At 43.5% G+C, this 17,523-nt stretch overlaps 1 protein-coding gene across 1 annotated transcript; it reads right to left on the bottom strand.

Annotated features, from left to right (window-relative positions):
- Positions 1–10,470: 10,470 nt before the first annotated feature.
- LOC311589119 (granzyme E-like) lies at positions 10,471–13,432 on the bottom strand (the record flags this gene model as incomplete). The annotated part of the gene is made up of 5 exons (XM_084767402.1): positions 13,256–13,432; positions 12,047–12,197; positions 11,473–11,608; positions 11,007–11,267; positions 10,471–10,614 (listed from the first exon to the last, which is right to left on the bottom strand). Exons 1-5 carry the CDS (start codon positions 13,329–13,331, stop codon positions 10,471–10,473), a joined length of 768 nt encoding a protein of 255 aa, XP_084623528.1. The 5' UTR covers positions 13,332–13,432.
- Between the last annotated feature and the right edge of the window lie 4,091 nt (positions 13,433–17,523).

Here is a 17,523-nt window from a genome sequence, read left to right as displayed (position 1 = left end):
GGAGAAATAACATAGTAAAAATGGCCATCTTACCAAAAGCAATTTACAGATTCAATGCAATCCCTATCAAAATACCTACACATTTTTTAAAGACATTGAAAAATCAATTCTGAACTTCATATAGAAAAACAAAAAACCCAAAATAGCTAAAACAAGCTTGTACAATAAAAGATTCTCTGGAGGAATCTCCATACCTAATCTCAACCTGTAGTATAGAGCAATAGTAATTAAAACAGCATGGTACTGGCACAACAATAGGCTGGTTGATCAACGGAATCAAATCGAAGACCCAGAAATGAATCCACACACATATAGACACTTGATTTGTGACAAAGGAGCCAAATCTATTCAATGGAAAAAGATAGCACCTTCAACAAATGATGCTGGTCTAACTGGATGTCTACATGGAGAAAAATGCAAGTAGATTCATATTTATTACCCTGCTGAAACCTAAAGTCCAAGTGGATAAAAGATCTCAACATAAAACCAGACACACTAAATCAGTTAGAAGAAAAAGTGATGAAGAGCCTAGAACTCATTGACACAGGAGACAACTTCTTGAACAAAACACCAATAGCTCATGCTCTGAGATCGGCAATTAAGAAATGGGATCTCCTGAAACTTATAAGCTTCTGGAAAGCAAAGAAAAAGATCTCCAGTAACCTTACATCTGAAAAAGGGCTAATATCCAAACCATATAAAGAACTCAAGAAATTAAATACCTCCAAACCAAATACAATTAAAAATGGGATACAATTGCTGGTGGGAATGCAAACTAGTACAGCCACTTTGGAAATCTATCTGGTGCTATCTCAGAAAAATGGGAATAGCGCTTCCTCAAGACCCAGCTATTCCACTCCTTGGAATATACCCAGAAGATGCTTCAGCACACAACAAGAACATTTGCTCAACCATGTTTATAGCAGCCTTATTCATAATAGCCAGAACATGGAAACAGCCTAAGTGTCCATCAGTAGAAGAATGGATAAAGAAACTGTGGTACATATACACTGTGGAATACTATTCAGCTATTAAAAACAAGAAATTCCCAAAATTTGTGGATAAATGGATTGAGCTAGAAATGATCATAATGAGTGAGTTAACCCAGAAGCAGAGAGACTCAAATGGTATATACTCACTTATATCTGCATATTAGCCCAAGGGGCATGTCCCACAAAAGCCTTCGCTTACCAAGAAACTGAGACCAAGGGAAGGACATTCTAGTGGGACTCTAGATGAGAGAAGCATGGGAGAATGACAAAATAGAAGAATCCAGAGGGTCCTAGAAGCCTACAAGTAGAACATTATGATAGGCAGATTTGGTCCCAGGGGTCCCACTCAAACTAAGGCACCAGCCAAGGACAATATAGGCGGTAAACCTTAAACCCCTACCCAGATCTAGCCAATGGACAGAACATTCTCCACAGTAGAGTGGAGAGTGGGATATGACTTTCTCACATACTCTGGTGCCTCACCTTTGACCATGTCCCCTGAAGGGGGAGACCTGGTGGCACTCAGAGGAAGGACAGCAGGTTACCAAGAAGAGACTTGATATCCTATGAGCATATACAGGGGGAGGTAATCCCCCTCAGGAACAATCATAGGAGAGGGGAATAAGGGGAAAAGAGGAGGGAGGGAAGAATGGGAGGATACAAGGGATGGGATAACCATTGAGATGTAACAAGAATAAATTAATAAAGGAAAAAAATGGGGTACAGAGCTAAACAGAAAATTCCCAACAGAGATATATAGAGTGGCTGAGAATCACCTAAAGAAATGCTCAATGAGGGAAATGTAAATCAAAACAACTCTGAGATTCCATCATACACCAGTCAAAATGGCTTAGATCAGAAACTCAAGTAACAGTACATGCTGACCAGGATGTGGAGAAAGAGGGACACTCTTCCATTGCTGATGGGAGTGCAAACTTGTACAACCACCTTAGAAATCAATCTGGCACTTTCTCAGAAACTTGGGGTAGTGATACCTCAAGACCCAGCTATACCACTCCTGGCTATATACTCAAAAGATGATCCAATATACATTTGCTCAACTGTGTTCATAACAGTTTTTTTTTCATAATAGCCAATATCTGGAAACTGTCTAGATGTCCCTCAACTGAAGAATGAAATAAGAAACTGTGGTACTTTTACACAATGAAGTATTACTTAGCTATTAAAAAGAAGGAAATCCTGAAATTTGCAGGAAAATGGATGGAATTAGAAATGATCATCCTTTTAATCACAGCACTTGGGAGGCAGAGGCAGACAGATCACTGTGAGTTCAAGGCCAGCTTGGTCTACAAAGTTAGTCCAGGACAGCGAAAGCTACAAAGAAAAACTCTGTCTCAAAAAACCAAAAGAACAAAAACCAAAAAAAATGATCATCCTGAGTGAGGTTACCCAGACCCAGAAAAACACGCACGGTATATATACACTTATAAGTGGATAACAGCCCAACATAGATGTCCTCTGAAAGACTTCACCCAGAGGGGGCTCAGGATAGATGCTGGAACTCACTGCTGGACTCCTGAGGAAGCTCTGTGAATGTATGGAAGAATGGGGGGATGGAAGGACCCAGAGGATTCAGAAGCCCCACAAGGAGATCATCAAGGCTGGAGGATCTGGACACAGGGGCGCTGCAGAAACTATTGCACCAACTACAGACAATGCATGCAGTAAACCCAGACTCCATGTTCAGGGCTAGCCAATGAAGAGCTCATTCTCCACAGCTGTAGGGAAATGGTGACTACCTCTGACATGAACTCTGGTGCTCCCCGTTTGATCACTTCCCCTTGGTGGGGAGGATGGTGGCACAAAGAGGAAGGGAAACAGGCTATCTAGATGAGACATGATATGGTATAGCCATATGGTGTGGGAGGAGGTCCCCTTCTGTCTGAGGTAGGAGAGGGAATAGGACAGAAGAGGGAGAGAGGGAGGGATGCTGGATACTGGAGGATAAAAGCAAGGCAATAACATTCAGGATATAATATGGATAAATTATAATATATTAAAATTATTTTTAAAAAATAAAGGTTCAACATCCTCAGCTATCTGAAAAATGTAAATCAATACTTTGAGACTCCATCTTACTCCTGTCAGAATGGCTTAGATCAAAAACTAAAGTGACAGCACATGCTACCAAGGATGTGGAGAAAGGGGAACATTCCTCCATTGCTGGCAAAAGTGAAAATTTGTACAACCAATATGAAAATTAATATAGTGCTTTCTTGGAAAATTGGGAATCAATCTAACTCAAGGCCCAGGTAACCAGTCCTGGGTATAAACACAAATGATGCTCCATCCTACCAAAAGGAAACTTGCTCAACTCTGTGCATAGTAGCTTTGTTTGTCATAAGGGTGACCCTAGGGAAGAATCAAGTACTTGGGGATACTAAGCCTGAACTTGCATCTCCTATAACCAGGCAAGACTTCCAGGGGTGTGACTGGGACAACAACCCAGCCACAAAACCTTTGACCTACAATTTGCCCTGTCTACAAGATGTGCTGGGGTAAAGCACTTATGGAGTGACCAACCAATGAATGGTCCAATGTGAGGATCATACCGCAAGAAGGAGCCCATGCCTGGTACTGCCTAGATGGTCAGGAACCAGAGGCTTGGTAGTCAGAGAGAAAAGAGAAGCAAATACAACTTGCCATAAGAAGAGATGTCAATGAAATGATTCCTAGAGGTATTCTGCTAAATTCACAGATGGGTGCCAAGAGCAAACGTCATCAGAGGCATCATCCAGCAACTGATGGGAGCAGCTGCAAAGACCCACAGCCAAACATTAGGCAGAGCTGGAGGAACCTCATTTGAAGGGAGGATGAAGGAAATTAGGAGCAATGTGTCAAGGACACTAGGAGAACGAGGCCCTCAGAATTAACTAAGCAGGCTTTATAGGGGCTCACAGAGACTGAAATGACAAATATGGAGCTTGTATGGGTCTGAGCCAGGTCATCTGCACATTTGTTATGTCTGTGTAGCTTGATGTACTTGTAGGACTCCTAACAGAGGGAGTGGACATGTCTCTGACTCTTTCACTTACTCTTGGAATTCTTTCCTTCCTACTAGGTTGCTTCACCGAGGTTTGATATGAAGGTCTGTGCCCAGTCTTATTGTAACTTGTTAATCTGTGTTCAATTGAAATGCCTAGGAAGCCTGCCCTTTTCTGAAGAGAAAGAGGGGAGAAGTGGGATCTTGGGAGAGGAGAGTTGGGGGAACACACTGGGAGAATTGGAGGGAGGAGAAACTATGGTTAGGATATAAGAGAAGGAAAAAGTATAATAAGCCAGTGGTGCTGTGTGAGGGACTTAAACATGGTCTCATGGTCACCATACACTGTTTTATAAGACAGTTGGCATATTGTGGTCTATGCTTTGGATATCAAGCAAGCTAAAGTCTCTCTGTCTTTCTCCTGCTCACCTCTTTCTGTGAGAGCTCCACTTGAGGGCATTGAAAACCACAGGGTTGAAGGTTTTCTATCTTTCTCCTACTTTCACACATTGCATTCTGATCCAAATCAGATATGTACATGACACTGTTATAATATAGAGAATTTAATAATTTTCTTCATTAATTTATCTATTTAATCACTTTGCAGCCCCTCCCCCATTCTTCCCAGTCCCATGTCACATCCCCTGCCCTATTCCATACTGCCCTTCTGCTCAGAGAAGGGTAATCTCCCCCCTCAAAGGATACCAACTCACCCCAGCACATCAATTTGCAGAAGGACTAAGAGCATCCTTTCCCACTTAGGACAGACAAGGCACTAGAGCAAATGGATTCAAAACCAGGCAGCAGAGTCAGAGATAGCCCCTACTCCCAGTGTAAGCTGTACATCTGCTATATATGTGTAATGGACCTAGGTCCAGCCTATGCATGCTCTTTGGCCAGTGGTTCAGTCTCTGTGAAGTCCCATGGACCCAGCATAGTTGACCCCGTAGGTCTTCTTATGCTGTGATTTACCTTTCCGGCTCCTCAGTTATTCCTCACACTCTTCCACAAGACTCCCCGAACATTGTCTAATGGTTGGCTTTGAGTCTCTGCATCTGTTTTCATCAGCTACTGGGTAAAACCTCTCAGAAGACAGTTATGCTAGGCTCCTGTCTGAAAGCACTGCAGAATATCATTGATATTGTCAGTGGCTGGCTCTCTCCCTTGGGGTAGATCAAGTTGAGCCAGTCATTGCTTGGCCATTCCCTCAATATCTACTCCATCTTTATCTCTATACTTCTTGTAGGCAAGACAAATTTTGGGTGTCCCCATTCCTCCACTGGAAGTCCCACCTGGCTAGAGGAGGTGGCGACTTCAGGCTCCATATCTCCCACTGCTTGGAGTCTCACCACAGAGGATTATCCCCATAGATTCCTAGGAACCTCTGCTGTCACAGAGATGCCCTCTCATCTTTTTATTATCTCTCCAAGGTCTCCTCTGAACTCTCCTTTCTCCCCACACCTGTTCTCCATCCCCATTTTCATCACAAACCACCCTGGCTCCCAGCTCCTTCCCTCCATCCATTTCCAGGGTCTATTTTATTTCCTCTTCTAGTTATATTCAAGCAGCCATTTTTGGGTCTTCCTTATTAGTTTCTTAGGGTCTGTGGACTGTAGCACTGTTATCTTGTATTTTATGGTCAATATCCTTTTATAAGTGAGTACATGACATGTTTTTCCTTCTGGGTCTGAGTTACCTAACTCAGGCTAATATTTTCTAGTTCCACCCATTTGCCTCCAAATTGCATGATATATTTGTTTTTAATACCTGAATAGTATTCCATTGTATAAATATGCCACATTTTCTCTATCGATTCTTTGGTTGAGGGACTGTAGGATGTTTCAAGCTTCTGCCTATTACAAATAAAGCAGCTAGGAACACAGTTGAGCTAATGTTCTTGTGGTATTGTGGAGCATCTTTTCTGTATATTCCCAGGAGTGGTGTAGCTGGGTCCTGTGATAGAATTATTCCTAATTTTCTGAGACACCACCAGATTGATTTCTAAAGTGGTTGTACAAGTTTGATTTGTACATTTTGATTTGTACTTCACTGATGACTAAGGACATTGAACATTAAGTGCCTATTGGCCATTAGAGATTCCACCGTTGAGAATTTTCCATTTAGCTCTGTACCTCATTTTTAAATTAGGTTATTTGGTTTGTTGGTATCTAATTTCTTGAAATATATATTTATATTGGATATCAGCCATCTGTCAAATGGAGGGTTGGTGAACATCTTTCTCCATCTGGTAGGCTGCCATTTTTGTCCTATTGACAGTGGATTTTTTTTCCTTACAGAAACTTCTCAGCTTCATGAGGTCTCATGAGGCCTAGGTTGTTGGTGTTCTGTTCAGAAAGTGCTCTCCTGTACCAATGCATTCAAGGCCATTCCCTACTTTCTCTTCTATTGGATATAGTGTATCTGGTTTATGTTGAAGACGTGATCCATTTGCTCTTGAGTTTTGCAAAGGGTGATAGATACAGATCTATTTGCATTTTTCCCCATGTAGACACCCAGTTATAACAGGACCATTTTTTAAAGATGTTTTCTTTTTTCCATTGTATGGTTTTGGTTTCTTTGTCCAAATCCAAGTGTCTTTAGGTGTGTGGTTTTATTTCTGTACTTTCAATTTGATTCCATTGATCGGTCTATCTGTGTTTATGCCAATAGTATGTGGTTTGTATTATTGTTGCTCTGTAGTACAGCTTTAAATGAAGGATGGTGGTACCTCCTGAAGTTTTTACTGTGCAGGATTGCTATAGCTATCCTGTGTTTTTGGTTTTCCCATTTGAAGTTGAGAATTGCTCTTTAAAAGTCTGTAAGGAATTTTGTTGGAATTTTTATGGAAATTGCATTGAATCCATGGATTACTTTTCAGAAGATGACACTCTAACTATATCAATCCTACTGATGCATGAGCATGGGCAATCTTTCCATCTTCTGATATCTTCTTCAAAGACTTGAAATTAATGTCATTCAGGTCTTTCACTTGCTTGGCTAAAGTCACACAAAGATTTATTGTATTGTTTGTGTCTATTGTGAAGAATGTTGTTGCCCTAATTTCTTTCTCAGCCCATTAATCTCTAATCTAAAGGAGGGATACTGATGTTTTGAAGTAATTTTGATTCAAGCCATTTTGCTGAAGATGTTTATCAGCAGGAGGAGGTCTCTGGTAGAAATTTGGGGCTCACTTTGCATACTATGATATCATCTTCAAATACTGAAAATTTAACTTCTTCCTTCCCAATTCATATCCCCCTCGAGCTCCTTTAGTCGTCTTATTGCTCTAGCTAGAACTTCAAACACTTGTCTTGTCCAAGATTTGAAAGAAAATGCCTTAAGTTTCTCCCCATTTAATTTGATGTTGCCTATAGGCTTGTTGTACTGGAATCATTGAGTTTAGGCATGCACATTGTATCTCTGGTCTCTCAAAGACTTTTAACATGCAGGAGTATTGGATTTTGTCAAAGATTTTTTAGCATCTAATGCAAAGTTAACGTGGTTGTTGTATTTTAGTTTATTTATATGGTGGATTACATTGATGGGGTTTTTTTGGGGGGGTGTCCATTCTCTTGGATCTGCAGGTATGGAGTAATTTATTTCTCATGTTTTCTTGGGTATAGTTAACCTCCTTGGGTTGGAGTTTTCCTTCTAGTATCTTCTGTGGGGCTGGGTTTATAGATAAATATTGTTTACATTTAGTTTTGTCATGGAATATCTTGTTTTTTCCATCTATGATGATTAAAAGTTGTGCTGAGTATAGTGGTCTGGGCTGACTCTGTGGTCTCTTAGAGTCTGCAGTATATCTGCTCAAGCCCTTGTGACTTTCTGAATCTCTGTTGGGAAGTCAGGTGTAATTATAATATGTCTGCCTTTACATGCTACTTAGTCCTTTTCCCTTGCAATTTTAATATTCCTTCTTTGTTCAGTACATTTAATGTTTTGATTATTTTGTGGTGGGATATTTTCTTTACTGATCTAATCAATTTGATGTTTTGTAAGCTTCTTATATGTTTATAGACATCTCTTTCTTTAGATTGGGGAAGTTAATTTCTACAATTTTTTTTAAAAATGGGACTTGGAGCTGAAGGTCTTCTCTTTCTCCTTCTCCTTCTCCCTCTTCTTCCTTGTCTTCCACTTCTTCCTCTTCTTCATCTTCTCCTTCTCCTCCTATTCCTATTATTCTTAGGTTTGGGTTTATCATAGTATCCCAGATTTCTACATGTTTGTGTCAGGAACTTTTCAGATTTAGCATTTTATTTGACCAATACATCAATGTCTTCAGTTGTATCATCTATGCCTGAGATTCTCTCTTCCATCTCTTCTATTCTGTTGATGATCTTGTGTCTGTAGTTCCTGTTCTAATCCCTGGTTTTCCATCTCCAGGATTCACTCAGTTTGTGTTTCCTTTATTGATTCTATTTCCTTTGCTTCATTGTTTGATTGAATTTTCCTATATTTCTTTAATGGGTTCATTCACTGCCTCTCTAAAAGCTTCTATCATCTTTATAAGGTAGGATTGAAGGTCATCTCTTGTTCTTTGTCTTTGTTAGGAAATCCAGGGTTTATTGTAATAGGATAACTGGCCTCTGGTGCCCTGGCTCTTGTTGATTGTGTTTCATGCTGACCATTAGCCATCTGGTTGTCCCCAGAGTGGAATAGATGTTCCTCATGATGGCAGGACTCAGGAGGCAGACAGAGCCTTGGTCCTCACAATGCAGTTCAGGGAACAGCCTGTGGCTCACCTCTACTGGCTGTTCCTAGAGTCCTGCAAGCCTCCTCATGAAGGGAGACAGAGCTGTGAGCCTAACAATGGAGCTCAAGAGACAGAACACAGCTCATCTCTGCTCTCTGTGGCCCAGGAGGACCAGGCAGGCAGGGAGGTATCTAAACTAGATGTTTCTGGGAACTCTACAGACATCCTCAGGAAAGTAGCTGATAGGTTTTGAGAGACAGTGTGCTGTCTGTCCTTAGATGGAAGCAACAGGAAGGAGACTGGCAGGAATTGGTGGAGATATCTAACCTGGATGTTCCTGGGGCCCTGTGGGCCTCCCCAGGAGTGTGGGCAATGAGGCTCAGGGGACAGTATGCTGGCTGTACTCCCAACTTAATCCTTGTTAAAACATTTTTTAAATTACAAATACAGATCAATACTGACCTGTCCAGTGAAACAAGAGGGTTAAAGCGAAGAAAGAGTCTATCAAGTACCTGATACAAAGCCATAGACATGCATGTGTTAGTTGATGGTGTCAAAAGATACTAGCATCACTTAGATGCATAAGGTTCACAAACTGCCATATCCCCACTGGCCAGGAGGGGAAGCCCGGACTTCAGACTGAACCAGGGTTGTTGAGAGACTGGAGGTCATTGCTGAGCCTCTCTCTCCATGGAAGAATTGAGTTGGAAGAGAGCTCAGCTAGCCTAGGTGGCAGGTGTGAGCATCAGGTGACTGGCAGCCCAAGTCTAGCTGGAATATGAGGAAGAGGAAAGTCCACAGTGTTTGGAACATATAGGTAGAGGAGTGAAAGGCTGGCTGAAATCAGGCCTGTGGCAGGAGGGGCTGGAAGAAGTCAGAAGGCAAACCCTGGTAGGCCAGAAGGGTTACAAAAGTGGACTGAGCTTTGTGCTGGGCTGGGAAATAGGACTGAAGTGATCCTGGGGCTATCAGAGGCATGTCTCAGCCTTCTAGACTGCTGACAGTTCAGGTGACGAAAGTAGCCTGCCCTGCTAGAGACCGGAAGGTCCTGGTATAGCACATTGAATGGGTGGTCCTGCCCACAGCCTACTGAATTTCCAGAGAGGACTCATCCTTTGCCTCAAAGCCTTGTTCGGCTCTCTTCTAAATGTTGGGTGCTGATGACAGTGGGTTAGAGATGACATGAATGTCCTAGGCCCAGGAAGATTCATTTCCAGTATGAAGAAGAGTGACTGAGTGTATGGCACCTCTGCAGTGCTGTAGCCTCCTGATGGATGTATTGTAAGAAAGCCAGCCTTGGAGAGTTGAGAATTAAATATGTGTATGGTAGGATGTCCTGGCAGACAATGTTAATCCCAGCACTGGCAAAGTAGAGAGGGGCAGATCTCTGTGAGTTTAAGTCCAGGATGGTTTCCATAGTAAATTCCAGGCCAGCCAGACCTATACAGTGAGATCCTATATCAAAAATTTAAAAAAAAAAAAAAACCAATCCCCTACTCCCACCACGTATGCATGATAAATATGTGGGAATTTTACAGCCTGAAGTTCCAGTGAGGGGAGGGGCTGGGGAAGGAGGAGGAAGCAAAGCCCAGAACTGACAGGACATGGCTGCCTAGACCAACGAGGTGCACAAAAAATAAAGTGGCTCAGACAACAACAGACTTCAGGTATATGCACTTAGGAGATCATTTATTATGAAATTTCAGCCTTTGCTGTCCAATGCCTATAGTTCTTGTCTGAGTACAGACAAGATGGTCAGGCACATGGTTTAAAACCTGTTAGGGGAGATTCATGTTTCTGTTTATCCAGGGCAGGAAGTGTGCAACCTTAGTGAAGACTTCTGGAGTGATCCTCTTGGATTTTCCATAGGATACAACCCCATAAGCTCTGTTGTCACATATGAGGGGTCCCCCAGAGTCACCCTGTAGGCAGAGAAAGGAAGAACTGAGCCTGGCTCCCTCTGGCTCTACACTGGCCTCCTCCTGGCAAGGTAAACAGTCAGATCAGGGTAAGGACAGACTTTCCAACTTCCCTCAGTGCCAGAGCTCCAGGGAAGCCCAACTTTTCCTACCAGCTCAGTCCAAGGCATTCCCTGAAGTCCTCAGGAATGCTGTGGGATAATTGATGCATTTTGGGGGATGACTGAAGTTTCCCCACCTCCCACTCTTGCTACCTCCACACAAGGGACTAATAAGTGCACTCTTGGACTGAGCCTTCTCTGCTCTGAGGCTTGAGGGTCTGGCCAGTCTCACTGGCAGGCCTCTCTTAGGTTCCTCTCTCCCTGTGTCTTGTCTGTTAAATGCTTGAACCTCACCGCAAACGCAAGCTGCTCTTTTTTGGGGTCTCCAGCACATATCTGTGTGGTGTTGGAATAGTGACGGAAGCATTTTTTGCATTCCTTGTCCCCCTCGATGATCAGTTCAGCCTCTTGAAGGAGGTCAGTTACAGAAAACTCCTTAAGGGATTTTGATCCCCAGCCAGCCACATGGCACACATCCCCAGTCCTCACATGGACATTGCGCCTGGGTAGGTTGAGGAGCCTCACAGCTTTACTCCTCCTGGCCTTTCTCTCCAGCTGATGGGAAGAGACAGGAGAGACCAGCTCAGCCAGGAGCCTGCTGCCCTGGGTCACACGAAAGCCAGGATAGAAGGGAGGAAAGAAGCAGGATGAGAGCAGAAGGGAGGGGAAGAGCTGCACCAGGAAGAACACAGGCAGCAGGGGTGGGGTGGAGGGTGAGGGGGAGTGGAGGTGTGTGGGTGGGAAGGGTGGCAGGTCTCACCTTTAACAGCATGATGTCATTGGAGTAGTCCTTAGGATTATAGTCCGGGTGGGGAATGGCTTTTGCCACAGGGATGATCTGCTGGGTCTGCTCCTGTGTCTTGATGTTATGGGCCCCCAGCGTGACTTTCTTTGAGCTGTGCAGAGACAGAAAGAACATGAGAGATGTGCAGTCAGGGAGGATGTAATCCAGGTGCTGTGAAAGACAGGATGGGGTTCTAGCTGAGGGGACTTGAGGACACAAGACGGCCTCAATATGTGACCAACTTCTCTCTGTTTCTCAGGGCTCTGAGAGTCCTGGCGGCTCCCTCTTGCTTCTAGATAGTATTGTAAAGCTTGCACTGAGATTTAAGGTGAACATTCCACCTCAACCACTGCTTTAGTTGGGCCAGTGCAGTTGATTTCAGCTCAAGTGTGCTGCTGGCTCAGCCCTCACACCCTCTGATGCCATATACATCAGACTTTCATTTTCACAGTCCTGTCTTCTAGTGAGCTCTCAGGGGAGCAGCCACAGGAAAGGACAGAAGCACCTGTGTGGGGGTCTCAGAAACTGTGGGCGAGCTGCTTCTCCTCACCTTCCAGTGCAGTGAGCAGCTGTCAGCACGAAGTTGTATCGAATCAGGAAGCCTCCGCAGCGACTCCTATTCCCATCAATATCCTTAGACTCAATAAATGCCATGTAGGGGCGGGAGTGGGGCCTGGCCTCATGGCCCCCAATGATCTCCTCTGAAAGAAAAGGATAGAATATGAGTTACCTTGCAACAGATGAGGTCAGGAGATAATATCTAGAAAGGAGGATGATAGAGGGTGGGATCGGCAGTCCCCTAAGACGGTTGCAGACAGGATTCCTTGCACATGGAATAATCTTTGGTGAATCTTAAGCCTCAGATCCTGCTCTGAGAAGGCTTGGGTAGCCCTTGTCCACCAGGCTCAATTTTACAAGCGCATGGAGAAATAATCCCTGTCTTCATGATGCTAGAAGCCAAGGGGATCCTGTATGGCTCACCTTGGTCCTTTCTTTGTTAGTGAGTCACCCTAACCTCTCTAACATGGAGATTGGTGTCATTTCTATGCCTTTTACCCCCAAGCACTATGGATGTGGATTTTCTGACATTCTCCTATTCTGGTGCCCAACACATCTTAGACTCCCAGCAAATGCTTTTGGCTACAAGAATGAATGATGACTTCTACTTAGTTGGAGCATAGGTGATGCGGTGCTGGTGGGATTCAGAGCCTGGGGGACATTCAGTGTGCTGGCAAAGATGGAAATAGTTGGTGAGCTGCAGAAAAGAGTGAAGAGGCCAACTAGCACTAGACAGAAGAGTTAGTGGCATGTGCAGTGCAGGCATCTTGTTACCCTGGGCATGATTTTCAGCAGGCTAATGGTGGAGGTTAATGAAGAATGTTAGTATTCTTGACCTGGTGGCCTCACTCATTGCATGCTGGTCATTAAAGTTGCCATTAACCTAGGCTCAAGAAAGTTAATGACATACATTTTCTATCTTTGCATCTCTGTTACAACTCTTTCTAAGGATGATCTAGTCCCCACGTGATGAAGAAAAGCTGGAAGAAGCCAGTCTCTATTAAGCTTTCTGAAAACACCTCCCTTCCTCAGACCTTGTTAGAATCTAGCCAGTGTCAAATTTCCAAGTCTGGCTTTAGGAGGGACCTGAGGTTCACAAAGCTCCTGTGTGCACTGTCAGAATCATTCCTGACTCCTGCCTGGCAGAAGGACAGCAGTGGTGTCATGAGATGACACCTCTGCAACAGGGCTGCTCACTTACCTGCTTGAGCTCCAAGGGGCAGAAGAAAGGCCAGGAGAATCAGCACTGGTGCCATCTTCCCAGGAGGGCTGCTCATGTTTGAGGAGGGCAGAGTAGACACAGCCCTGGGAAGGGGATGAAGCAGGTGTGTGCTCAGTGGCCTCACGGGCTTTTAAACCTATGCAGCTCTGCTTCTCATCTGTGTCACATCATATAAGGAAGTTTTCTGATTTGGGTAAACATGACGCTGTCACCACATTTACCTATTATCAGCTAAGCTAGCAAGAAAGTAGAGAGTGTAGACACTGTGGTTGAATAGTCCTGAGCACCCAGGAAGTCTACTGTGGCTGCATTGAGACAAAAATGTGTCTTTTTCTATTAAATCCTTTTACATTGTGGTAAGATCTATTTGGGTTTCTTTTTTTCCTTCCTTCCTTCTTTTCTTCTTCTTCTTCTTCTTCTTCTTCTTCTTCTTCTTCTTCTTCTTCTTCTTCTTCTTCTTCTTTGTTGTTGGTGGTTGGTTGTTGGTTTGGTTAGGTTTTTTTTTTATGCAAGCCTTTAATCCCAGCACTCGGGAGGCAGAGGCAGGCAGGTTGCTGTGAGTTCGAAGCCAGCCTGGTCTACAAAGGAAGTCTGGGACAACCAAGACTAACACAGACAGAATCTGTCTCCAAAAAAAAAACTTTCTTTTTTAAATAATACTGACAACCAATTTATCCTAAAAACAATTATAGCACTACTATAACACAGTACTTAAAGTCTTGATACCACTGGCTAGGCAGTATTGCAGTTCATCATCTCACTAACCTTTGGGACAACTGATCATACTATGGAACAATCTGTTTGAATAATCTGATGAATTAATCATATCTCACTCTGACTCTTCTGAAACTGCTAAGAAGTTAGAGAGAAATCTCAAAGCAAGTGTTTGCCCTGTATCCAAGGATCACACGTTACTGTCATATGTAGTTAAGTATAATAACGAATCACAAGTGACAGGTGTAGGTACTTGTTTATTAGCTACTGTCATTTATGTCTGGGGCAAGAGCTCCAAGATTGAGTTTAATGGTCAGCAAGCTCAGCATTGGCTTCCCTCTGAGGACTTCAGGGTACTGTCTACAGGTCTGCCTAGCATTTTCTATAGACAAACAGGATCTTGTTAAGATCTTGAATGATGATTTAATGATCTAGGTCAGGAGTGAGAGAGACAGGGATGCAGCGCTGAGAAGGCTGAACTTGCCTGGAGGGAGCTGAGAACATGAGCTTAGAGGACAAGATGCTGAGAGCTGTGTGGGGTCAGCTGTGGGTGAGACAGGCTGGCCTTGCCCTGAAGACAGGTGTTGGTGGGGGGGTAGGGTGCGTATCTAGGTAACCCACAGACCTACTCAGTTCCTGCTTTTCCATCACTACTTTATGTTTTTCAGATTTTTAAAAATTTCTTCATCATATACCAGTGGAGGTTTTCCTGTCTTAGTTGTAAACTAAAGTGCTTATATTAATTGGATTTAAAATTAATCATGTAGTCCACATGTACTTAATCTTTTGCCTTTTTTGTGCCACATTGAAGGGATAACTTTTGGGCTACACATTTCTTACACAAGCTATAAGGAAAGTTGCTAATTTCCCCCTGAAAAGAGACTGTATATAAATGACACAATATCTGCACACACAGATAAGCTATAACACCCTTATAGAATAAAATAATCTTAATTATGTGGGTGCACATTTGGAGATGATCTTTTAAAACCAGGAAGCAAGCTCTATGTTGGTCATGTCTAATAAATAAATTGAAAACATATAAGTCATAACATTTACTTCATTATGCTTTTGCCATAAAGGAGAGGAGGACAACAGGAATCTGCACGGATATCCAACATTGCTTTTGAGAAATGAATGTTTCACTCCCATGCTTGATGGACATAGGTCTGATCTCAGTGAATTCCTAAAGTCCTGCTCATATATTTTGGTTTTGCTTTCCTCTTAGTGTGCTTAACACTTTAAATTAAGATATATTTCCCCCACTTTTGCTCTCATTCCTCCCATGTCTCTCAACCCCCTTCAGATTCATGATCTCTTATTCTTTAATTATTATTCTCACTCACACAATTACAAGGGAGTAAATATATAAATCCAAGTTACTACGTCATCTTAATATTTCTTGAACACATATTTCTACCAGGTCTGACAACTTGGGATTGGATGACCATATTAGGGAAAGACTGATTCTCCCTCTCAGCAGCTTATAATTGTTTCTTGCTCCTCATCAAGCGATGGGGCCACTTCCTATTTCCCCATCCTCTTTGGAAGATCACCTGGTTGTTGTCATCGCTCAGGTCTCGTTTTAGCAGCCGCATTTTTGAGGTTTCCTGGGTATGATTTTCTTGTCAATTCTAGAGGGCATAGAGCTAAAAGATTTTAACGTTTTATTGAGTGTACATATCTGAGTTTGGGTATGTGCCCATGAGTGCAGGTGCTTGGGTATGTGTACTTGAGTACAGGTGCCCTTGGAAACTAGAGGATCTGAAATAACAAGTGGATATAAAGTACGCAACATGGCTGCTCAGAATTGAACTTGGATCCTCTGAAGAACAACCCATCCTGTTCAGTCTTCTGAACCATCTCTCCAGTCATTGTGTGCTCAGTCCTTGAAATTGGTTGCTCACAAATGTAGCTGCTGTGAAATAGCAGTGGTGTGAATGCAGTGTGACTGTAAAGTGTGAGCATCCATCTCTGAGAAGGACCTATAAAAGCCCCATAAAGGTCATGAATGGACATGATCAAAAATATTTTTAAGTTGAATGAAGAATTGCAGTTCTATGCATTCCATTTGACAACCAGCTGGTACCATATATATGGTGACTAAAAATGGATTTGTGAAAATACCAAAGTAGTTACAATATTTCTGGAAATCATGAAATTGTTTTCAAATTCTCATGCCAAATGTAAAAGCAAGGCAACATCACTCTTCATAAAATTGTTTTCAGCTGCAACGAATCAGCGAACTCTTCCATGGATCAGGTGGGTAACCTCAGTTCAGATCTAGGAACTTTCCATGTATTGGTTGGGTGGCCTGACGTCAGAGTCAATTGTGCTCTACACCGTGGGGTCTCCTCTGGGCTAAAAGACCCAGACACTGGTGCCTTCTGGTCCACAGTTCCTTTTGATGCACAGAGAGGGGTGCTGCTTGCTAGCATGCTGTGGCTAGCTAAGCATTGGAGCCTGCGCCCTCTCTCTGGATTGGCTGGGTGACCACCCGTGTTCCATGTTCTGGTTTCCTCTGGGCTAGAAGAACCAGAGACTTATGGCCTACTGTTTGGATCGAGACAGAGAGCAAGGGTGCTCCTTGCTTCCCCACATGTGGCTAAGTTTTGGGAGTCACTCCTGCTCCTGACCTGTGCCTGCACCTTCTTGAACCTGTGAACTCTCCATGGATTAGCCAGGTGACCTGAGGTCAGATCTGCCCATGCTCCACACCACATGTTGGTACCCTGCAGCCCACAGTTCAGTCTAAGACGGAGAGGGAGTGCAGTGAGCTAGCCAGTATATGGCTTTGGCAACTGTGCCTGGGCCCTCCTGAACACTGGAGCCTTCCTTGTATTGACTAGTTGATATTCCGAGGTCAGATTCACTGGTCCTCCACGCCCTGTGGTCTCCCCTGGGCTAGCCGACCCAGACTCTGGTGCCCTGTAGGCCACAGTTCAGTCCAGACTGAGTCTGAGATGTAGATAGAGCATAGATACAGCTTGTAGACAGGCATGCATCCAGACTCTGGGGACTGGGCACACACCTGCAGAGACCCAGAGACTCCTCCATGGACCAACTGGATGGTCCCGGGCCAGACCCACCTGTGCACCACACAGTGTGGAGTCCTCTCACACAGTGCACCCCTGTTGTGGCACTCTGTAGCTCCCAACCCTTCTCCAGTCGGACACAGTGCATGATCGGCGCTGCCATCTTGAATCTCTCTGACAAACAACTCTTTTTTTTTTCTTTTGGTTTTTTTTCTTTTTGTTGACAATATTCATATTACATCTCAATTGTTATCCCATCTCTTGTATCCTCCCATTCCTTCCTCCCTCCCTCCCGCTTTCACCCTATTCCCCTCCCCTCTGACTGTGACTAAGGGGGACCTCCCCTTAGATGAAACAACTCTTTAAAAAATGCTCTCCTATTAACCCCGGCCATCAACCTCCCAGATATGCAGATCTTTCTATTTTTAGACTTACAAAAACAAGATTATGCCTTTGAGGAGGTCTCAGACACTTTCTAGGTCCTACTTTGCTCCTGAC

Source organism: Acomys minous (genome assembly GCF_964271855.1).
Source record: "Acomys minous genome assembly, chromosome: 18".
Classification (NCBI taxonomy): domain Eukaryota; kingdom Metazoa; phylum Chordata; class Mammalia; order Rodentia; family Muridae; genus Acomys; species Acomys minous.
Note: the sequence above shows the minus strand (reverse complement) of the source record. Positions and strands in the feature narration are given on the sequence as shown.